We start from the raw sequence: 24,554 nt of genomic DNA, 5'->3' as shown, positions 1-24,554 counted from the left end.
TCCCCTTGAAGATGAAGACTGGCAGAGGCCTGGCGGCCCAGCAGTGGTAAAGGCCCAGATTGGTGGTGGCTGTTCTAATGCTTCAGTGGGGTGAAGAACAATACAAGGGAGTCTAGTCAGAGTTGCAACTGTTGGGGCTCCCTCATGATTTCCAGAATTAATTTCAGTAGTCCCAATATGGGGACTTTTGGCCTGACATACTTGTAGGAATTATTTTTTATTTATCCTATTTCTATATCTCCTGGTATAGACATCTCTAGGTGGTGTACAAAGTTAAAAACATAGCAAATGTAAAACCATAAAAACAATCTCAGAAGATAACAATCTAAAATTTCAGTTAAAAGCCTGGGACAACAGGTACATCTTGAGTGTCTTCCTAAAAGCAAATGGAGAAGGAGAGGTTCTTATTTCAATAGGGAGCATATTCCAGAGCCCCAGGGCAGGCACAGAGAAGGCCCAGTCCAAACGAGCCAGTGGCAACCATAACCAGATCTCTCCAGATGATCTTAATGGGCAACAAGGTTCATGACAAAGGCTCTCTCTTAAGTTCCTTGAACCCAAGCCATTGAGGGCTTTATAGGTAATAACCAGCACTTTGTATTTCGCCTGGAAACATATTGGCAGCCATTGCAATTCTTTCAAAATTGGTTTTATATGCTTCCTTCGGATTGACCCAGAGACCAGTCTGGCTGCTGCATTCTGTACCAGTTATAGTTTACGGACTATGTAGCAATAGCAATAGCACTTACATTTATATACCACTTTATAGCCGGAGCTCTCTAAGCGGTTTACAATGATTTAGCATATTGCCCCCAACATTCTGGGTACTCATTTTACCGACCTCGGAAGGATGGAAGGCTGAGTCAACCTTGAGCCCCTGGTCAGGATCGAACTTGTAACCTTCTGGTTACAGGGCGGCAGTTTTACCACTGCGCCACCAGGGGCTCAAAGGCAAACCCATGTAGGATGCATTACAGTAGTCAATGGTTATCAGCATATGCACCATTGTTTTAAGGTCATTTAGCTCCAGAAATGGACGTAGCTGACATATCGGCCAAAGCTGGTAGAAAGCGCTCCTGTCCACTGTCTCAGTCCGAGAAGCCAGAGAGAGTTTGGCTACATACCCAGGCTACATACCTGATCTTTCGGGGTTGGGGGGGGGGTTAACCCCATCCAGAACAGGCAGATCTAAACCATCTCTTGGGTTCCAACTCTACAGTAAGCACCTCCATCTTATTTGGATTCAACTTCAGTTATCCCTCATCCAGCCCATTATCACTTCCAGGCAGGCATTTAGGGAGGATTTGCTGATGGAAGTTGGTATGGACAAATAGATCTGGGTGTCATCAGCATATTAACAGCCTACACAAAACTCGCTGCTGATCTCTCCCATTGATTTCATGTAGATGCTAAAAAGGATTGGAGACAGTATGGAGCCTTAGGAACTCCACACTTTAGCCATCGCCTTTCAGAGCAACAGTCTCCAAGTGACACCATCTGGAATCTCCCAGAGAGGTAGAAACGGAACCAATGTAAAACAGTGTCACCCAATCCCACCTCCCTCAAGCGGCCCAGAAGGATGCCATGGTCAATGGTATTGAAAGCTGCAAAGAGATCCAAAAGGATCAGCAGAGTTGTACTCTCTGTCAATAGCCAATTGGAAATATCCATCAGGTAGTCTCAACCCGATAGCCTGCTCAGAAGCTGGTTTGAAAGGGGTCTAGATAATCTGTCATCCAAAACTGTCTGGAGCTGAGAGGGCATCACCTAGCCCAGCCATGGAAGATTAGAAACAGGTCTGTAACTAGCCAACTCTGAGGCATCCACTGCTGGTTTTTTCAAATAAGGTCTAATGATAGCCTCCTTAAGGCAAGGAGGCATCCTGCCCACCCTGAGAGAAGCATTTACAATATTTACCAGACCCCCTCTGATTACGAGATGAAATAAGCCAAGTTGGGCAAGGGTCAAGAGAACAGGTAATAGGACGCACAATGCAAATCAGTTTGTCCATATCCTCAGGAGTCACAAACAGAAAGTGATCCAATCTAAACCTATGAAGAGTTGCTGTACACCTCTACAACAGACTCTGCAATAACTGTGGAATCCAGTTTGGTGCGAATACAAGATATTTTATCTGCAAAAAAGTCATTAAAGACATCACAGCAAGTAACAGATGGTTCCAAGTTCTCAAATTCAAGGGGGAGGGGGCATAAACTAGCTCCCTTCATAACCCTAGACAACTCAGCTGGATGTGAATTTGCGGAAGCAATGAATGCAGAAAAGAGCTGCTTTTTTGCCACCCGCACTGCCGGAGCATAGCTCTTCAAAAGTTCTCTGTATTGCAATCTGTTGGATTCATGCCAAATCTTCCTCCACTTGTGCTCTAGTCATCTACCTTGCCACTTCAGCTCCTGTAGTTCTTCTGAGTACCAAGGGGCTGACTTGAAGCAAGTCGGAGAGGACGTTTAGGACCTACTGTGTCTACCACTCTAGTGAGTTCAGTATTCTATATTTGCTCCAGAGCATTGACAGAATCACTAGCAGAGCCAACTTGAAATCCTTCCAAGGCTTCTTGGAATCCTATTGGATCCAATAACCTTCTCAGGCCTACCAACCTAAAGAGTCCTTCACCCCTGCAGAGGTGGGTTGTGGTTGTAAGACCTTCCTTAACCCGATGGTGATCTGTCCATGACAATGGGGAGATGACAGGAGTTCCCACCCACAGAATACCACCCTGATCAGAGCAAAAGACCAAATCGAGCATGTGGCCATCATGCTTCGGACCAGAAACCAGTTTCCCAACTGGTTTCAGGCCCATTTATAGGCCCATAGTTGTCATGGCCACTAGGAACTCCTGAGTCAACAGCCCAGTCCCCAAATGGACATTGAAATCCCTCACCAACAACTTCTTGGGCCATTCCAGTCCCAGTTCTGCAACCAGGTCTATTGGGGACCAGTTAGGGACTCCGTTAAGCAGCGAGGTGATTGGTGCATGAACATAAGTCCTTAGACTTAAGTACACATATTCATTTATAAGCCAATTCCCTGACTGGGATCCTGGTAAGGGAGATGTTATTCTTATAGACCACAGCCACCCCACCAGTGTTCTCTCTAATTTTTTTCATCTGTGTGTGGAATGAGTTTTGTTTTAGGCAGCTTTATCAAGGCTCTGTGTGTGCGTGCATGCATGCGTGTGTGCATGTGCATTCAGAGTGGGGCCTTCCTGATTTATTTATTTATTTATCAAATTTGTACACCACCCCAAACTTTCGTCTCTGGGCGGTTAACAATAGCATAAAATAAGTTAAAACATATACAAAAACTTAATTTAACAATTTAAAAATCACCTACAAATTAAAACCTTAACATTCTAAAGAACGGAAAAGCTTGGGTGAAGAGGTATGTTTTCAAATGCTTTTTAAAAATTGTCAGAGGTGGGGAGGATCGTATCTCAGTTGGGAGCGCATTCCACAGTCTCGGGGCAGCAACTGAGAAAGTCCGTCCCCATGTGGCCACCAGTCGAGCTGGCAGCAACTGGAGACAGATCTCTCCGGACAACCTCAGTGAATGATGGGGCTTATAATGAAGAAGACGTTCTCTTAGATACCCAGGGTCTAAGCCATTTAGGGCTCTATAAGTTATAACCAGCACTTTGCATTTTGCCCAGAAACCTACTGGCAGCCAGTGTAACTATCAACACAGGAGTGATGTGGTCTCTCCGAGATGACCCAGAGACCAACCTGGCCGCTGCATTCTGTACCAGCTGAAGCTTCGGGACTACGTACAAAGGCAGCCCCACATATTGCTCATTGCAGAAGTCAAGTCTGGAGTTTACCAACATATGTACCACTATTCTGAAGTCATTCATCTCAAGAAACAGACGCAGCTGGCGTATTAGCCGAAGCTGATAGAAAGCCCCTCTGGCCACCGCCTCATCCTGAGATACCAGGGAGAGGTGTGGATCCAGAAATACTCCCAGACTGCAAACCTGTTCCTTTTGGGGAAGTGTGACCCCATCCAGAACAGGGAGATCAAAATCATCTCTGGGGTTCTGACCCCACATAATAAGTACCTCCATCTTATCTGGATTCAGTCTCAGTTTTTTCTCCCTCATCCAGCCCATTACTGCTTCCAGGCAAGCATTTAGGGAAGTTATGCCATCTCCTGAAGAAGTTGACATGGAGAAGTAGATCTGGATGTCATCAGCATACTGATAACACCCCGATCCAAATCCCCTGATAATCTCTACCAGCAGTTTCATGTAGATGTTAAAGAGCATTGGAGAAAGTATGGAGCCTTGAGGGAGGGAGGAGCGGAACCACTGTAAAACAGTGCCTCCCACCCACCTACACTCTCAGACGTTCCCGAAAGATACTATGGTCAATAGTATTGAAAGCCGCAGAGAGATCCAAAAGGACCAACAGAGTCATACTTTCTCTGTCAATTCCCAATTGGAGATCATCTATCAGACCGACCAAGGCAGTCTCCACCCCATAGCCTGCCCGAAAGCCAGTTTGAAATGGGTCTAGATAATTCGTTTCCTCCAAGACTGCCTGGAGCTGAGAGGCCACCACCCTCTCAGTTACCTTGCCCAGCCATGGGAGGTTGGAAACAGGCCTATAATTGCTCAACTGAGGGATCTAATGCAGGCTTCTTTAGAAGAGGTCTAATGATTTCCTCCTTAAGACAAGGAGGCATCCTGCCCTCCCTCAGAGAAGCATTTATGATTTCCACCAGGCTGTCTACAACAGCCTCCCTGCTAGATAGAACAAGCCATGTTGGACAAGGGTCAAGAGAACAAGTGATAGGCCTCACCATTCCGAGCAGCTTGTCCACATCCTCAGGAGTCACAAACTGAAACTGATCCAGTTGAACAACATAAGAGGAGTTGCTGGACACTTCTAGTTCAGACATAGAATTAATTGTGGAGTCTCCATCTAAGTTGGCCCAAATCAGAGAGATTTTATCTGCAAAAAATTCTTTAAACACATCACAGCGGGTAACTGATTGCTCCAAATTCTGATTCAAGGAAGGGGGATTCATCCTGAGCAGGATCTAAGATTAACTGAGTGGACATTAAAAAAACTTGTGAGTGTGCACATCTTAGAGGGAACATTGTAACCCACATCCCTACCCACATCCCCTCACTTGCTCCACCATGGAGTAACCCATTGAGAGAAGCTGGGACCAAACTGGGCCACTAGCCTCTCCTTACCAGGTCTCCGTAATGCACACCAGGTTGGTTCCTTCATCCAAAATCAAGTCATAATGGTTTCAGACAGACCTGGCATTACAAAGTAATAAGGTGAGGTTCTGTGGGTTGTTGGCACTGTTCTCAAGGTTGAAGAGGTGGTAGGTCTGCTGGAAGGGAAAACGGCAACTAAATTTCTGAATTCCCTTTCCTTGTAATGGCCTGCTAACCTACCAGTGCCATATCTTGATTGATTCCCCTCCAGCAACAGGAATAGCTGACCCATAGTTCACCCCCACCTCCCCATCTCTGGACAACCTAAGATGCATTCCTGTACCAGGCCCAGCCAAATACTAGGCGGCAGTAGTATAGTGATGCGGAGTCTTCCTTTTAGGAGTCTAAAACAGGAGTCTAATTGGCCAGCACAGCCCTCCTTTTTAAAGGGTCTACACAGGCCTAATTATTACTGTTTTGTGGTTGAGGAATGTTATAACCAGTCATTTAGTCAATGAAAGCACTGATTCCAACAGTTTAGCTGTAAGATATATACAGCCAGTCTGCTTTATTAGAGTACTGCCAATATAAATGTGGGACTGTTGGATAGATAGAGTGAAGTTGGTGGGGAGTTAAATAATGCTTGTATCTTTAAAAAAAACCTGAAGCTAAAGTGTACCAGCGTATTGTTGAAAATCATGCCAAGTCTTCATATAGAATAGTAATAGGCCACTTTCCCATTTGCTTCTTAAATTGTGGTATGTTTAGATGTAAAAGCAGTAGATAGATTCTATTCAACTTTATTTCAATTTCATTTATTGGCAATATAGTCAAGGATGCTATCAAGTACAGCTGCTATCAAAGTACCTACATATAATATTGAATAAAATGTTTGAATCGCTCTTAAAATGTATGTCTAGCATTTACAAATTGTAGTTGATCCATTTTAGTGTTACCCATTTTCAGTCTATAAATTGAAATATACTAGCTCAACGTTATTGCTGTTAGACTCTTATGTTGTACATGAGTCTATTCAGAATTCAGCATCCATGTTTTCCTGTTCTTCTGCACAAAAGACATTTTACACCAATTCATATGCCATTAAGAGGACTATAGAAGCTGTACCCTCATGACTCTCATTAGAGGATTTCTAAAACACATTGAGCTTTGAACATGTGTAATATATGAAACTATTTCAGGAGCGCTGCCAATATTCAGACATAACACTAAATATAATCTGGAGTTACAAGCATGAGCAGGTATAAGCCTTTGTCTCATGTGCTTCCTCTTCCCCTTGTGCGTGACAATTGAAAACTCATATTCCTTGGTTCACTTGCAGACCATGCATTGCAGTTTCTGAAATCAGGAAACCATCCATCTGAATACATTAAGTATCTTAAGTACTTCCTATGAAAGTTGTCTAAAGGAATGCTGGAGCTAGTTGGATGTAATGAGTCTCTTCAGCTAAACAACATTTATCTTAGAAACAAGCTACTGATCTCTCCTTTCAGACTACTCTACCAGTTTTTCAGGGCACTGAGTTCTCTGTCACAAGGCAGCATGAAGATTTTGAGTGGCTTCATGATACGTTTATTGAAACAGAAGAATATGCAGGACTAATTGTAAGTATTTTTAAAAAAACACCTGATTAAGATGGTGGTATTGTAGCAAAATAAGAAAATGATGAACAAATAACTGTATGCTTTCTGCTTTTTAACTTTTAGACTTGGTTAATTTTGCTTTTTATTTCCCAAATATATGCCAGTGTAATGTCAAACTTGAGCTTTGGTCCCCATTTCCAACATATATAAGGAAATAAGGTACTCTCAGACAGTTGGGGGGAAGTACTTTAATTGTTGCAGTTATTTGAGCTGATGAAATAATATTTATTTATTTATTGAATTTATATACAACCTAATAGAGAAATCTCTAGGCCATGTACAGAATAAAAACATAATATAAAATATAAAGCATTTAAAATGCGTTAAAAAGATAAAAATAATAATAACATTAAAATTTAAAAATTTGGTTTCAGTTAAAAGCCTGGGAAAATGGGTACATCTTCAAGGGCCTCCTAAAAACAAAAAGAGAAGGAGATGCTCTTATTTCATCAGGGAGCACATTCCAAAGCCCCAGGGCAGCCACAGAGAAGGCCCGGTCCCAAGTTCCCACCAAACGAGTTGGCAGCAACCATTGCCAGACCTCTCCAGATCTTAATAGGTGACAGAGAAGGTGCTCTCTTAAGTACCCTGGACCTACACTGTTAAGGGCTTTATAGGTGATAACCAGTACTTAGTATTTCGTTCAGAAGCATATCAGCAGCCAGTGCAGTTCTTTTAGAATCGGTGTTAAATGGTCCCTTTGGGTCCCCATATAACCATCATGGTTATATATTAACCACCATAGGGTCCCCATATAAACATTTCTCAAATCCCAACCCACCTTGGGACCATATAAACCCAGAGACCAATTTGGCTGCCTCATTCTGTACCAATTGTAGTTTCCAAACGACATACAAAGGCAGCCCCATGTAGAGTGATTACTGCCATCAAGCCTAGAAGTTACCAACATATGTACCACCACTTTAAGGTCATTTGTCTCCAGAAATGGACGTATGGCATATCAGTCAAAGCTGATAAAAAGCACCCCTGGTCACAGTCTCAACTCGAGAAACCAGGGAGAGTTTGGGATCCAGGAGAACTCCCAGACTATGGACCTGATCTTTTTGGGGGAGTGTAACCCCATCCAGAAGAGGCAGTTCTCGGTTACTGCAATCAAGGCCATCTCCATGGGTTATCCCCCGCCCGTGCTCCAAGGCAGGACTATGCTAATTAGCTGAAAGATAGAAGTCTCTAGAGCCTGAGGGGGATGACCCCGCCCAGTTCTTACAGTCCTGCGTTGCTCCAGGCAGACTTTCTCTTCTCTCCGATCTTCCCTTGTTGAATCTTTTTATCTTTTACTCTGCTTTGCTCCCTCAATCCTCTCTCCTCTTCCCCTCTCCTCCTACTTCTCTAACTGTATGGAGCATGCAGGAAGGCCTCTAACTTGTCTGTTCCTGCGAGGAGAGTGAGGAGCGTATTCCCCAGGGACACGAGAAGGCCCGGAGCTCCACCACCAGTTGCATCCTTGCAGGCTTCCACAGAGCTGCCCGGCAGGACGCAGGATGAGGTCGCAGCCAGTCTCCTGCCCTCGGGCTTTGAGTCTGCGTGTGAGGCAACATCCGGGGGGGGGGGAGGCGGGCAGAGGCTGGAGAGCCCTTCTTCCTTCCTGCTGGAGAGCCGAATCAACCCCCCTCGCTAATCCAGCCCCAAACTTAGGTGGAGTCCTGAGGGAAGCAGGTGTGAAGGAGGCGGCAAGAGGCCTTGCACGGCAGCAACTCCATGGAGACAAAATGCCTGCAAGAAAAAGCCCACCAAAATCGACATCGTTGGGAACTGGACAAAGCAAAAATGGTGAGCTCTTTCCATGAGGCGGGCAGCTCAAAGGTGGGTCCCCCCCCAGCTAGCCTAGCAGCTTGCCTAATGCAGCCGATTTAAAAACAAACAAACAGAAGCCCTTGATTCTCCGTTCCTCTGAATCCCCCCTTCTGTCCCCCCTTCCCTCCCTCCGGGCTCTTCAGGCTTATCTTCAAGATATCAGCCAAAGCAGCAGGGAGCCTCCCAGGAGGAACAAAAGGGGCAGGAATGCTGCAGGAGCTTCCTGCAAAAGGCAGCCCAGAGAGTCTCTCCCCGCTCTCAGAGAGATTGGTGATTCTTCCTCCACAAACTTTGCGGGGCAGCAACTCCAAAGGAGGCTTCTTCTCCAGGTTTTAGGCCTGTTCATCGCCTGCCCAGTCACCTCCGCAGCCCTGGCCTCAGCACAAGCCCCCCCTTCGGGTGCCTGATCCTTGTCTCCATGACCCAGGCCAGCAGCAAACAAACTGCTGGAGGCCCAGCGGGAAGAAGTACAGTCTCCAGCAGCTCAAGTAACTGGCGGGGAGCGGATAGGAACAGCGACAACTACTAACTCCAAAAGGAGCTCTGTTCCTATCAGCTAGCCAAAATGCCTGGGTCTAGCCCAGGACTGCTGCAACCAGCCATGCGGGGAGCTGTTCCAGACACTGCAGCCTCAGCTTGGGGAGCCCACCAAAACTGGTGAGCATGTGGTGTAGTGGTTAGAGTGCTGGACTCGGACCGGGGAGACCAGAGTACGAATCCCCATTCAGCCATGAGACTTGCTGGGTGACTCTGGGCCAGTCACTTCTCTCTCAGCTTGGCCTGCTTCACAGGGTTGTTGTGAGGAGAAACTCAAGTATTTAGTTCAGCACTCTGGGCTCCTTGGAGGAAGAGTGGGATAGAAAGTAAACAAACAAATAAATAAATAAGATCAAGGCCAGCAAGCATCTCCCTGTGGCCACAGACCTGCCTAGGCAGTGGCCCCCTATCTCCTCCCTAGGCCTAACTCCCTTTTTAACCCTTGCCACAAGAGCTCTTTGCACTAAGCTCGGTTGGCTGGCTTATAGGCAGCTCATCCTAGCAAACCTGGGAGGGCCCTTCCTGCACCTTCGCCAAGAACCCATTTTGTGAGAGTGCAATAATGCATGGCCCTCTAGGGGTCATCTTGACAAATACCCTTTCCCATCTTTGGAACCTCCAGGGTGTAAAGGGGAAATGGAGGGAGGAAAAATGCTCCTCGTCAGCTATATGGCCCCCCTCGTTTTCTGGAGAGGTTTCCTCCCTTAGAGGCAGAGTCCCAGCCTTATAACCATGTCCATAACCCTTCTGCTCCCATGATATGTGTTTACGCCACACTTGTATGGGACACTAACACATTTATTACATTACAGGCCTCTATGACCAGAAAATCTGGTTACATTGGGGCGAGCGAGGGTGCTTTCATCTGCGGAGCTGGATCAACCCTGCATGCATTTGAATGGGAGACCACAGTATTATTGATTGTTTTATTATGTAGTTGTTGCATTTCCGTACCACCCCTTCCAGGGCTCTGGGCGGTGCACAACAAGGTCTGTGTCTGTCGCCTCTGTAACAGCACAGGAACAGCCATGCTAGATCAGTCCCTTGGCCAACCTAGTCCAGCTCCTCTTCACTAAAGGACACAATTAATTTTTTGTTCAAATGAACTTCCAGGGACACTAATATTTTCCCTCACAAGAGGTTTCTCTCAGCAAAGGATGCAACCCATACTTCCAAAGAGAATGATCTTCCAGGTCAGTGCCAATGATTCATTCTATGTCTCCAGTCCAGTAGAACATAAAATCAAGTTTCCAGGAGAGCCCCAGCCTCAAACAGCCCAGCTGGATCAGGCCCAAGGCCCAGCTAGCCCAACATCCTATCTTCACACAGTGGTCCACCAGATGCCACTGGAAGCCACAGGCAAGAGTTGAGGGCATGCCGTCTCCCCTGCAGCTGGTACTCAGGGGCCTCAATGTCCTTTTCATTACACTACTGGGGTGATTCTCTTATCACTAGGTATGCCCTCTTCCAGTGAGATAACTTACCTCAGCAAGGTGCTTATTTACATATCTTACTAAAGACAGACGTCTAGTCAGAGGTCTCATGCCCTCCCATGAGACATAGGATCCTCTGCTGTACTTCTACTCTCCCTTTAACATACCATTATTGGGGAACATGTTAATACTATCTTTGCTGCTCTCATGCACCTAATTTGAATCTTAATAAGGCCTCTGACCACAGGCACTGATAGCCTTGCCCCTTCCAATTCTCCCCTTCCAAGGCTCCAACCTAGCCTCATAGGGTGGCTGCATGAAGCTCAGAATCATACCCCCTTAGGAGGCTGATTCCTTCACCCTCCTGGCTCTGGATCTGTGCGGTAGTATTGAGGCGGTTCAGAGAGACCACCTGGATAGATGCCACCTATGAGTGAAGTCCCTAAGGATAGCCCTCCTCTCCCTCCATTTAGCTGGCGAGGAAGTTCACATCGACAGTCCTTCTGGCCCTGTTCACCCTTCTGGATGTCCCACAATTAATATACAATGTGAACACTGCCAAATTAACAATGACACAGCAGTGGACAGCTTCCTCCAATCATGGTAGGACTACAGGTCCACAGTCCCACCCAGCCTTCCCACCTGGGTCAAGCGCTGGCATGCAAGTGTAGCTGCCACTTCCAACAAAGGAAGGCCTCAGTCATGTCAGCATCCCCTGTCACAGGTATGAGGGCACACCCCTGAGAGTAGTATACCTCATTTCCAAACACAAATTGGTGAAAGGGAAGGTACCCCTAAGACAAATATACTTTGCCTCATCAGATCTCCACTCCATGACTCAACTACCAAGATGGCAGTACTAGGCTTTAGTGACATACCTCCTACCCAGTACAGCATAGTCCACATGGGCTCTCATAAATGAGCCATTGTCCAGCCACTCGGCAACACGAGTCCTAGACCTTTGAGGTCTGCCTCCTCTATAGAACGGGACAAGCAGCCCGGTCCGATGCATGGCCTAGTAGTAACCAGGACCACATTGACCCATTCCCACCTTAGATACCCTCTCTAGGGTCACGTAACAGCCATGGTTCCTAGGGGAGCTCATCTCCAGTACCCAATAGGACATATCAAGACTCCCTCTGGGCAGTAAGGATATGCCTCACTGTTTTAATCTCCACTGGGTCTCCCGTTACAGGTAGTGACATGGCAAGCACCAACTGTACAGTCGACTCATTCTGTCTCCATCTAGCCTATAGACAGTGTCTCTCCATACAAACCATCTTAGCCATGAGATGATGGTACGGGGCAATGCCTCGATCAATATTACTGTTTTTGTGACTACCGCTGTTCCCATCATGGGATATATTACCACAGGCTCATAACCTCTCACAGGCTTATAATCTCTGGACTCTCTCCAGCTATCTTAACATTCTCGCCTAACTGTTCTTCCAAGGTGGAACTCACTCCTCCCACCACCACCAGCTAGGATATGGCCTTATAGTTGGATGACCACACCCAACTAATTCTAGAGAGTTGTTGTACTGCTTGCAGCCTAGCCTAAGGCAAGCAGTGTTATCATTCCTGAGGGGTGCTACCTGCCAACCTCTTCCTCAGTACGTCAGCTAGGCACCTGTCCAGTTCCCTTCCTGGGCATGAGATTTACCGGGCAGATGACCAGAGGTTAGCAGGCTCCCTAACACAGTGGAACCCTCACCGTTGGCATTACAGAGGAACCTAGGATATTCGTCCGACTTTGACTTTCTCCTGACGTCCTAAGGACCAAGTTCCATCCACAACCAAAACACTCTCAGGTGTAACTGGCACAACTTGGACCTACTGTATATCAGCAGCTCAGTCTCATTCCATAAAACTGACACTGTCAGTTTCCTTCTACCAGGATCTATAGGCGAGGCAGTGACTTCTCCAACTATTGCCAGATGGATTACCGCGTTTATCGTTCTGGCGCACAAAACATTCGGCCTCCCTTAAATATCACGGCCCACTCAACGAGAGCGGCGGCAACCTCAGCCGTCTTTTTTCACCCAATGCAGCAGTCCAGGAAATCTGTAGGGCTTGTAGTTGCAACCTGGAATAATCCGTCTACGTTCACACAGCATTTTAAAGTGGACATTATGCCTCCACCTAGGGGCTTTTGGTAGACGAGTTCTGCAAGGGTGCTTCTACAGGAGCGGCCAAGAGCGCATCCCTCCCTGGTGACGTACAGGCTTTGGTATGTCCTATGGAGATGGCCTTGATTGCAGCAACCGAGAACGGAGCATTGGTTCATTTACTGTGAAAGCTGCTTCTGGTTGCTGCAGTCAAGGCCATCTCGCCCTTCCTGGCTAGCCGCTCTTGGGTTGCTCCTGATGGTGGGGTGTTGCTGTTTTTGTTTTACTTGTTTAGTACGAGTGCTGGAATTAGATTACTCTTCCAGCTGGCAAGTGCTCTTCAGTATCGTATGTCCATCCAACTCACCTGTCTGTTCTAGCTTACTATGATTTACCCCATGTAGCTTAATCTGTGGTTGGAAATATAGTTCAGTCTTTATTTGCTAACTTGGCCTGTAAGAACTGGGGGGGGTCATCCCCCTCAGGCTCTAGAGACTTCTATCTTTCAGCTAATTAGCATAGTCCTGCCTTGGAGCACGGGCGGGGGATAACCCACGGAGATGGCCTTGACTGCAGCAACCAGAAGAAGCCTTCACTGTAAGTGAACCAATGCTCTGATCTAAACCATCTCTCAGATCCCAACCCCCTATAGAAAGTACCTCTGTCTTGTTTGGATTCAGCTTCAGCCTGTTATCCATCATCCAGCCTAATATCGCCTTCAGGCAGGCACTTAGGGGGGTCATGTCATTTCCTGATGAAGTTGGTATGAAGAAATGATCTGGGTGTCATCAGCATATTGATAGCATCCCAGACTAAACTTCCTGATGGTCTCTCCTATGTAGATGGAAGCATTGGAGACAGAATGGAGCCTTGTGGAACCCCACACTTTAGCTCTTGCTTTTTAGAGCAATAGTCTCCAAGTGATACCATCTGGAATCTGCCAGAGAGGTGGGAACGGAACCACTGTAAAATAATGCCACTCAATCCCACCTCCTTCGAGCAACCCAGCAGGATACCATGGTCAATTAGGGGTGTGCACAGAGGCCTCTGGACCGGTCCAGAATTTGGCCGGTCTGGCGGGGTGTGTGTGTGGATTTAAGGGCGGGGGGTAATACTTCCCCCCCCCGCCGCTCTTCCTCCTCCGGCGCTGGACTTTGCTAAAACGTTTTTGGGGTGGCAGAGTTCCTTCCTGCTGCCCCTGCCCCCATTGTTGTCTGCAGAGTTTGCAAGCAGTAGAAGCTGGCTCCACGCATGCGCCCATTGGTGCTGCCGGCGCACGGGCCTCATACATCACAATGACATATGTGGTGTGTGTGCGGCGGCGACAGGCGCATGTGTGGCGCCAGCTTCTACTGCTTGCAAACTCTGCAGACGACAACAGGGGCAGGGGCGGCAGGAAGGAACTCTGCCGCCCCCAAAACTTTTTAGCAAAGTCCAGCACTGGAGGGGGAAGAGCGGCAGAGGGGGGGTAATTACTACCCCCCACCCTTAAAGCCACACTCCCCCCAGTGCTGGACCACGCCTCCGTGGTTCCATGCACATCCCTATGGTCAATGGTATTGATAGCTGCCGAGAGATCCAAAAGGGTCAGTAGAGTCACACTCGCTCTGTCAATTGCTAATTGGAGATCATCCATCAGACTGACCAAGGCAGTCTCCACCACATAGCCCACCCGAAATCCAGTCTGGAAAGGATCTAAATAATCTGTGTCATCCAAAACTGCCTGGAGCTGAGAAGCAACCACTTGCTCAGTCACCTTGCTCAACCAAGGAAGATTAGAGACATGTCTGTAATTAGCTAACTCTGAGGGATCTAATGCAGGTTTCTTCAAATAAGGTCTAATAATAGCCTCCTTAAGACAAGGAGGCATCCTGCCCTCCCTCAGAGAAGCATTTATATTTACCAGACCCTCTCTGATAATATGACTCAGACGGAATAAGCCAAGCTGAGCAAGGGGCAAGAGAGCAGGTGGTGGAGCATAACATCCAAAGCAGCTTGTCCACTTCTTCAGAAGTAAAAAAAGAAAATGATCAAAGTCAATCCTACAAGAGGGGTTGCTGGACACCTCTACGATACTCTGCAGTAACTGTGCAGAGTCTATCGTAGAGTCTGCACAGTTACTGTGGAGACTATACAAGGGCTTAATAATGAGCTCCTATTATGAATGCTACCAATAAGGAAGGCAGATCTTGATGACAGAACCTGTTCTGTAGAATTGTTTCCTGAGGAAAACTTGACATCCACATATTTCAGCCTTTTTAGTGGGGCACCTAATTTGGGCCTGTTGTGAGTCTGGAGTTCTTATATTATCTGTGTTCATGCATCTTATTATATAATTGTAGGTTTGTTCTTTATTGTGTTGGATTGATGTAAATCACACTGAGGACCATTGAATAGCTGAGTAATAGCATGATATAACTGGAAATACATGCATACTTATAGGGTTAGGATGCAGGTTTCCATGCCGGATTGGTCTGGTACTTTGCTTTAAATACAAAGGTCAAGTGTATGTAATGCTGAATCCCTTATGAGTTCTCCCTTAGTCATAGTGTTAGGTGTTTTTAATTTTACCATTTCATCTTCTTAAACTATACTGGCTCTGCTGTGCCAGTGTAGTTATGCATACCTGTCAATATGTTCCTATTTTTCCATTCAGGCGGAAATTCCTGCCCATCCCTTCCACTACTGTGGCAAGGGTTCTTGTGAGGGCACACAAGGTGGGGTGAGGTGGAAAACTGACATGGGCAGGAATATGAGACTGCCAAGATAGATGGGGTAGAGGGGCTTGCGAGGGCACACAAGGCAGTGGTAGGCTGTCTTTGAACATGAATTTTTTATATAGGAGAGATACTTCTATGAATATGGATTCTCCATTTAGCTAGCATAGGTGAGAGCCACTGTTGAACTTTCCTTTCCCACAGTGCCCAATCAGATTTTTCTTTTTCACAAAGCTGGGAAATGTAGTAATCTAAAAACCTTCAGTAAAGATGAGACTTAAAATGCTTTCAGTTTTCACTTGTGCTCTAAAAAATCATGGCAATTGAAATGGCAGGTTAAGATACCCAACTGACCTTTGTGCTATATAAGCTGTAAAGACTTTGTACAGTCTTGTATACTATGCTGCTTTGGAAATGAGGATCCATGCACGCATATTTTGTCTTGATCATTTCACCCTGGGATAGGGCTGCAATACAGATATCATGTAGAAATTAAACAGGTGCACCTTTTCCAGTTGCTTGCTAGAGCTGTTCCTCCTGATGAATTATCTTCTAATGCTTCTCTACAAGGCACAGTGTTTCCCAAAGTACTACGTGTCCAGCCAGAATTCAAGGTACTGAGTGGAGTGCTACAGGCTCTGTCCTGAATTCTGTACTGTTCAATGTTCTTAGAAACAGCTTGGAGAAGGAAATAGAGGGGATTTGCAGACAGTACCCCAGCTAAAGGAGATAGCGTACACTTTAGAAGGCAGGATCAAGATTTAATCTGATCTGCAGGCTCAAATATTGGGCCAAAGCCAACAAGACGATAAAGATAAACATAAAAACCTGAATTTGTGTAGGAAAAATCAAACCAACAAATACAGGATGGGGGAGACCTGGCTTGGCATCTGTATATGTGTAAACGATTTTAGGTGTCTTGGTGGATTTCAAGCCGAGCATGAGCCTGCAGGGTAATTCAGCTGCTTTTTTAAAAAAAGCTGATATTATCTTGGGCTGCATTAACTGAGGCATAGTGTCAGAAACACAAGTAGTGGTGATTCCAATCTGTTTTGCACTGTCAGACTTCACTTGTCTAGTTACTGCATTTTAAGGAGGACACTGATAAACTGGAATGGGATCAGAGGAAGACAAGAGATGGTGAGGGATCTGAAAATGAAGACTTATGAGGAACAATTATAGCAGATGAATGTTAATTTAAAGAAGAGAAGACTAAGGAGAGATATGACTCCTACTCACTAGGCAAGAAGCACCTCTTAAAGTGCTTCTTTTATATTTAGCGGGGGAAAGCAACTATCCTTATTCAGCCCCTTGTAGCATCACTCCAGTTACTGTTGTGAGAGCCCTTCTGGGACAGCGAATAACTTTCTCATACCATTTGCTGTGTAAACTGCTTTGAGAATTTTTTGGAAAATGATATGTCTGCATAGTTCAATATGATAACAATCTTCAGATATCTCAAGGGTTGTTGCATAGAAGAAGGAGCAGGTTTGTTCTCTATTGCTCCTCTTGGACATGATTAGAACCAATGGGTTGACGTTGTAAGGAAGCAGATTCAGGCTAGACAATGGAGAAATTTCCTGACTGTAAAAGGTATTCAATATTGGAGCAATCTGTCTCGCACAATGGTGTGCTCTCCTGCAATACAGATTTTAAAACAAACTAGACAGTAATCTGTCAGGGATACTGTAGCAATATCCTGCACTGAGCCAGGGGTTGGACTAGGAGACTTCCAAGGTACTTCTAAAATTTCTGCTGCTCTAAAGAGCAATAATTGCTGTGCTAAACTCTTAAGTTGGTAGTAAAGTGGAAATAGCATCCATGTTAATATACTGTAGTTACTAGTTAGTTCCCAGACTTCTAAAGCCAAATCAGTTCCTCAAACTCAGCTACTCTAGCAAAGCTATTGCCTTAATAAACAGGACAGAGTACCCCTAGTAATCTCATACAGTTCCCCGCTAAAGGCTCTACATTGTATCATTAGAAGCTTGCAACCAGTTCTTGAGAATGGCCCATACCTCAGGAATGCAGTTGGAGGGAAACCTTTACTTACTGCCAACGACCCCCTAATCTTAAACAATTACTTGCTAAGGACTATTACCTAATTCTGAGTAGGGAACCAGACCTTGCAACAGACCTAAATGCCAACTCTGTCAATTAATCAAGAGCAATTTGTAATTATAGGTCCCAGTGGTACAGTCTCTACCACATCTGTGGTACTCAGACCTAGTATTGTGCATTAAATGCCCTCTGGTAGTATATCAGTCTAATCAGCCTGTTGAGATGAGATGACTAAATGGACACAAATCTGATGTTAAAACCAAAAATACTAAGAACCCTGTTGGTGAGCATTTTATCTTTCCCCTGTGTTGTTGTACTTCAGAAGATCTGTTCGGGGGAAGTTTGCAACATGAAATAGTTGAACAAGAACTTATAGTAAACTTTGGTTGTGTCAGTTTTGCTTTGAATAAAAAGTACGGATTTTATGCACGTTACAGAGACACACAAACTGTACATTATTGCCTGTTATGTCTAATACCATTGACATATTAGAGATATCTCTTTAAATGTAAATTAAATGTTTGCTTGCTACTTGTTTGTAACTAACCATCCTTGCTTTCAGCTTGTAACTGATGAAGTAGGTTATAATCCAGAAAAGTTTATGCTTAGAATATCATTCTGAAAGGTGCTGCCTTATTCTTTCTCATCTATATAATTTACTAACATGACACATTGCATTTATTGTTACGTGATAGTATAAATATCTCAAATGTTTTGGAGCCAAGCTGAGGGATGTACTTCAGCTGAAATACTAGATTAGGAAAAAATGAAATAAAGTACAATATATAATATGGCATGAACTTCAGAGTTTTCCACTAAATTTATTTGAATATTGTTTTGAGATGTGACTGCACAAAAGCATCCATTTCTTACATTAAGAAGAAAATGTATGCAACTGAGACCTGTTTATATTGACTGACATCCAGACTAACACTGCTGACATGGTAGGGTTTTCCGTAACACAAGGGAGATGTGATTTTCACCCTTGGGGTCTAGTTTCAGAAAACATGGACCAGTTGCAGAGGAAGGGGAATTGCTGAAAATCACCCCTTCCCCCTTGTGTGACTGAGAGCTCTGGCATGTCTGCACAGGGATAGTCTGAATGTCAGCTGCTAGGTTTAGCTTGTTTCATGATCTGTAAAGGTGAAGTGTGCCGTCAAGTCGATTTCGACTCCTGGCGCCCACAGAGCCCAGTGGTTTTCTTTGGTAGAATACAGGAGGAGTTTACCATTGCCTCCTCCTGTGTCAGCATCTTCCTGCTCCTGTGTCAGCATATACCACTGTGTCAGCATATATCACATATATCATACCCATATGCTCCTGTGTCAGCATATATTACTGCTGCCTGATATAAAACATGTTTTTTGCATTAAATTTTTATTGATTTTAACAATATCTTAAACATCTCATTACATTCAATTAAACAAAAATTGACTTCCGGCTCACCAATCCGCGTGAATCACTAACTATACCATTAACCCTTGCTATAATAATTCAAAACATATATCCTATAGCTTACCAAACTTGATTTTAGTCTACTCAACCTGCTAATATTACTAAATTTCAAACCCTGTTGAAAAATCAATATTAGGAAAATAGTTCTTTCGGTACAGTAAGAATGATTTCCAATCTTCTTTAAAACCTTCCAAATTTTTATCATTTATCAGTACTGTAAGTTGTTTTTTTCCCCAAATTCAATTTTTATTGATTTTAACAATAATATTATTATCATTCATAACAAACAGAATAAATGAAAATGGACTTCCCGCACACCTCTCTTCATGAATGATCAACTCTAAAATTTACCCTTGCTATAATAATTCAAAACATAAACTTAAACCCTTACAAACACAGTTAGTTTTCCCAACCTGCATTTTTTTTTAAACTTCAAATCCTGCTGCAAGATCCATAGTAGGAAAGTAATTTTTTAGATACAACAAAAATGGTTTCCAATCTTCTTTAAAACATTCTAAGTTTGGGTCTCTTATCAGTGTTGTAAGTTTTGCCATCGCCGCATATTACAAAATTTTTATCAGCCAATCTTCTTTTGAAGGCAATTCATTACTCTTCCATTTCTGTGCATATATTATTCTGGCTGCCGTGGAAGCATACATGAAGAGTGTTAAGTTATTTGTAGAGATTACTCCTTGTGTTATTCCCAGTAGGAAGGATTCTGGCTTCTTAGGAAATGTCATTTTAAATATTTTCTTTAACTCGTTATATATCATATCCCAGTAGGCCTTAGCCTTCCCACAGGTCCACCACATATGAAAAAAAGTACCTTCAAAATGCCCACACTTCCAACATTTGTTTGAAACATTTTTGTACATTAATGCCAATTTTTTTGGTGTCAAGTACCATCTATACATCATTTTATAATAGTTTTCTTTTAAAGCATAATATGCAGTGAATTTTAAATCATTTTTCCATAACTTCTCCCAGGCTGCCATTTCTATATTATGCCCCACATCTTGAGCCCACTTTATCATAGTCGTTTTAACCACTTCCTCTCTTGTCTCCTCCAGAAGCAGCAATTTATACATTTTAGAAACTAATTTTTCATCATTTTGACATAATTCCTTCTCAAAATTTGAAATCTGATCCTCAAATCCAACTTTAAAGTCTTTCTTATAAATCTCATTTAACTGATGATACTGAAACCAATCTCTGACCAAATTTTGTATTTCAGTTACACTTTTAAACTTACAATCCTTTTCCTGAAAATGTAACAAATCCCTATAGGTACCCCAACATATTTGCATATTTACATCTTTACGTGATAAGGCTTCAATCGGAGATATTCATAACGGAGTTCTAGGTTCCAACTAATCTTTATATTTTAACCACACCCTCATTAAACTCCTTCTCACATAGTGATTCAAAAAGTCTTTATGTATTTTACTTTTTTCGTACCACAGATACGCATGCCATCCAAACCTTCTGTCAAATCCCTCCAAATCAAGAACTCTAGGGTTTCTCAATGTATCCATTCTTTTAACCATGTCAAACAAACAGCATCAAAGTACAACCTTAAGTCTGGCAAGGCAAGACCACCTCTTTCCTTTGCATCTGTTAAATTCTTAAATTTAATTCTTGGTCTTTTCCCCTGCCAGACAAACTTAGTTATAGCCTTCTGCCATTGCTTAAAACAAGTCAAAGTGTTGATTATGGGAATAGTCTGAAAGAGAAACAACATTTTAGGCAAGACATTCATTTTCACCACTGAAATTCTTCCCATTAAAGACAAATTCATTTTAGACCATCTTTGTAGATCAATTTTCACTGAATTCCATATTTTAACATAGTTATTTGTGAACAACAAGGAGTTGTTATTTGATAACCAGACCCCCAGGTATTTAACTTTCTTCTCCATTTTCAACTCACTTATTTCAGAGAATCTGTCCTTGGTTTCCTGATCCATATTTTTAGTCAAGACCTTGGTTTTGGTCTTATTTATATAAAATCCAGCCAGCTGGCCAAATTGTTGTATTTTATCTAAGAGTCTTTCAATCTTATCCATTGGATTTTCTAAAAAAATAGCACAACATCATCTGCAAAGGCTCTCAACTTGTAGTCTTGTTTCCCAATTTTGGGACCATGTAATTTATCATCTTCTCTAATACTTCTACAAAGCACTTCTAGAACCAGTATAAAAAGCAATGGGGAAAGTGGACATCCTTGTCTAGTCCCTTTTTGTATTACAGAGTTGTCTGATAATTCCCCACTTACAATAATCTTAGCATATTGCTCCGAATAAATTGTCTTAATTGCCCTAATAAAATTGTTGCCAGCAGTCATTACTTCTAGTAATCTCCACATAAATTGCCAAGAAATATTGTCAAAAGCTTTCTCTGCATCCAAAAAAATCATCGCCATCTGTTTATCATTATGTTTTTCATAATACTCCATTACATTCAAAACTGTTCTGACATTGTCTCTTTGGCAAAAATCCAGCTTGATCTTCATGAATAAAATGCCTTAATATAACCTTCATTCTTCTTGCCAAAATGGCAGCAAAAAGTTTGTAATCATTATTTAAAAGTGAAATTGGTCTATAATTTTTAACGTTAAGTCTTGATCTGGTTTTGGGATTATTGCAATATTTGCATACTTCCATGAATCCGGCATAATCCCTTTTTGTAAAATATCATTCATAGTCCATTGAAGAGGTTGTAAGATTTGATCTTTAAATGACTTATAATACAAAGCTGACAGTCCATCAGGCCCTGGGGCCTTGTTGGGCTTACTTTGATTTATTGCTTCTATTACTTCCATGATTGTTATCGGAGCATTCATAATTTCTATTTGTTCCTCAGAGAGTTTTGGAATATTTTTGGTTCTAAGAAACTGCTCAATTTTTTTATCTTCAACTATTTTACCTTTATATAATTCTGAATAGTATTTAAAAAATTCCGCTCTTATTTCCTTTTCATCATAAGAGAGCCCATTTTTTGTAAGTATTTTGGATATATAATTTTTCTTCTTCTCAAACCTAATTTTCCAAGCTAATAGCTTGCCTGATTTGTTCGCGAACTCGAATGTCCTTTGCTTAGCATACTTCAAATTCCGTTCAAATTCATTTGCTATTAACATAGAAAGTTGTTGTTGTAGCTTTTTGATAGCTTGAGTGACCGTCTTCTTATCTTTAGCCCATAATAGTTCCCTTTCTAAATTTTGGTCTCTTATCAGTACTGTAAGTTTTGCCATCTCCGCATATTCCAAAATTTTTATCAGCCAATCTTCTCTTGTGGGCAGTTCATTGTCCTTCCATTTCTGTGCATATACTATTCTGGCCGCCGTGGTTGCATACATGAAGAATGTTAAATTGCTTGTGGAAAACTCTCCTTGTGTTATTCCCAACAGGAAGGATTCTGGGCTCTTATATAATGAGTTAAAAAAAATTTTTTTAATGACATTTCCTATCATGTCCCAAAAGATCTTTGCCTTCTTACAAGACCACCACATATGAAAAAAAGTTCCTTCACAATGTCCACATCTCCAACATTTGTTTGAAACATTTTTATACATTATCGCCAATTTTTAGGCATCAAATACCACCTATGCATCATCTTATAATAATTTTCTTTTAAACTGTAACATGCAGTGAACTTTAAATCAGTTTTCCATAATTTTTCCCAAGCTGCCCTATCTATATTATGACCCACATCTTGAGCCCATTTTATCATAGTCATTTTAACCACTTCACCTCTTGTCTCTTCCAAAAGCAACAGCCTATACATCTTAGACACTAGTTTTTCATCATTTTCACATAGCTTCTTCTCAAATCTCGACATTTGATCCTCAAATCCAAGTTTGAAATCCTTCTTTAAAACTTCATTTAACTGATGGTAGTGAAACCAATTACCAACCAGATTTTGTACTTCAATTAGATTTTTTAACTTACAGCCCTTTTCTTGAAAACACAACAAATCCCTATAGGTACCCCATTGCGATTGCATATTTATCTCTTTACGTACTGAAGCTTCAATTGGGGATAACCATAATGGAGTTTTAGGTTCCAGCCATTTTTTATATTTTACCCACACTCTCATTAGATTCCTTCTTACATAGTGATTCAAAAAATCTTTATGTATTTTACTTTTGTCATACCACAAATATGAATGCCATCCAAACCTTCTATCAAATCCTCCAAATCAAGTATTCTAGGATTTCTTAATGTTATAGATTCTTTTAACCACGTCAAACAGACAGCATCAAAATACAACCTTAAGTCTGGTAGGGTAAGACCACCTCTTTCTTTAGCACCTGTTAAATTTTTAAAGTTAATTCTTGGTCTTTTACCCTGCCAAACAAATTTAGTTATGTCCTTTTGCCATTGCTTAAAACAAGTTAAAGTATTAATTATAGGAATAGTCTGAAAAAGAAACAGCATTTTAGGTAAAACATTCATTTTCACAACTCAAATTCTTCCCATTAAAGATAAGTTCATTCTAGATCATCTTTCCAAGTCGATTTTTACTGTATTCCATATTTTAATATAGTTATTTGAAAACAAAGCATTATTATTTGTCAGCCAGACGCCCAAATATTTAATTTTTTCCTCCACTTTCATTTCACTTATTTCAAAAAGTCTGTCCTTAGATCTCTCATCCATTTTTTTTGGTCAACACCTTTGTTTTAATCTGATATAATGAATTAGATAAATAGATATCTAAGTATAGTCATTTGGGGAAAGTTACCTAGAATTTTAAAATTGTCCATGTAACTGTATCCATTATATTACTAATTAAACTATTAATTTTTAGAAGTTAAAATATTTCCACAGAAAAATTCAGAACAGTTTTTCCAGAAAATGTTCTGCCCCACATCACTGTAGTAGCTAGTCAGAAATCTGCAAGGTGCCCTGTATAACGTTACTAACAGATCTTTTTTGTCTAAGATTCCTCCAGCACCTGCAAAGCCTGATTTTGATGGTCCTAGAGAGAAGATGCATAAACTCGGTGAAGGAGAAATGTCTATGACACGAGAGGAATTTGCCAAAATGAAACAAGAGCTGGAAGCGTAAGTGTGAATTCTTGGCTAAGAACTCTCTTCTGCCTTGCAGACAAATCTATATAAGGAGACTTCTAAAATACCAAGGCTGAACTTGTAAATTCAGAAAACATGAAGGGCTGTTTCAAGTAGGTAGTAGGCATATTTTGTTCATGTTGCAGAAATACCATTTGTTTTTATTTTTATCTGTTCATTGCCTCCCCTTTTCCCTCTACCTCAGCCAATAAATGGCAGAGAGCATTCTCCAGAATAGTATCATTAAATACTTCATCTCTGCTTTCAAATATATGTAAGCTGCTTTTCTGTTTAGTATCTAGAGCATGACTCAAGCATGAGGGTAAAGAAAGAGAGAGGTGCATTTTATCAAGGTTGGGTGCACTTGATCACCTGGAGAGACCACTATAAATAGAGATACCACTATATTCTCGATCACCTTGCTCTAAAAAGGGAGACTAGAAACCCTCTAGGACAGGCCTGCTCAACTTCGGCCCTCCTGCAGATGTTGGCCTACAACTCCCATAATC

General features: G+C 42.6%; 1 protein-coding gene across 6 annotated transcripts in view; it reads left to right on the top strand.

Moving 5' to 3' along the window:
* The window catches only part of SNX5 (sorting nexin 5), a 96,413-nt gene that overhangs the window by 16,987 nt on the left and 54,872 nt on the right, over nucleotides 1–24,554 (top strand). For 5 of the 6 annotated variants that reach the window (XM_053246954.1, XM_053246956.1, XM_053246952.1 and 2 more), the window contains 2 exons: nucleotides 6,697–6,807; nucleotides 23,918–24,039. In XM_053246954.1, the coding sequence (XP_053102929.1) occupies nucleotides 6,697–6,807; nucleotides 23,918–24,039 (233 nt within the window). Of the gene's footprint in view, nucleotides 1–6,696; nucleotides 6,808–8,461; nucleotides 8,638–23,917; nucleotides 24,040–24,554 lie in introns of those variants that run through there. The other variant, XM_053246958.1, reaches the window with a different exon arrangement.

This window comes from Hemicordylus capensis, chromosome 4 (genome assembly GCF_027244095.1).
Source record: "Hemicordylus capensis ecotype Gifberg chromosome 4, rHemCap1.1.pri, whole genome shotgun sequence".
Lineage (NCBI taxonomy): Eukaryota > Metazoa > Chordata > Lepidosauria > Squamata > Cordylidae > Hemicordylus > Hemicordylus capensis.
Note: the sequence above shows the minus strand (reverse complement) of the source record. Positions and strands in the feature narration are given on the sequence as shown.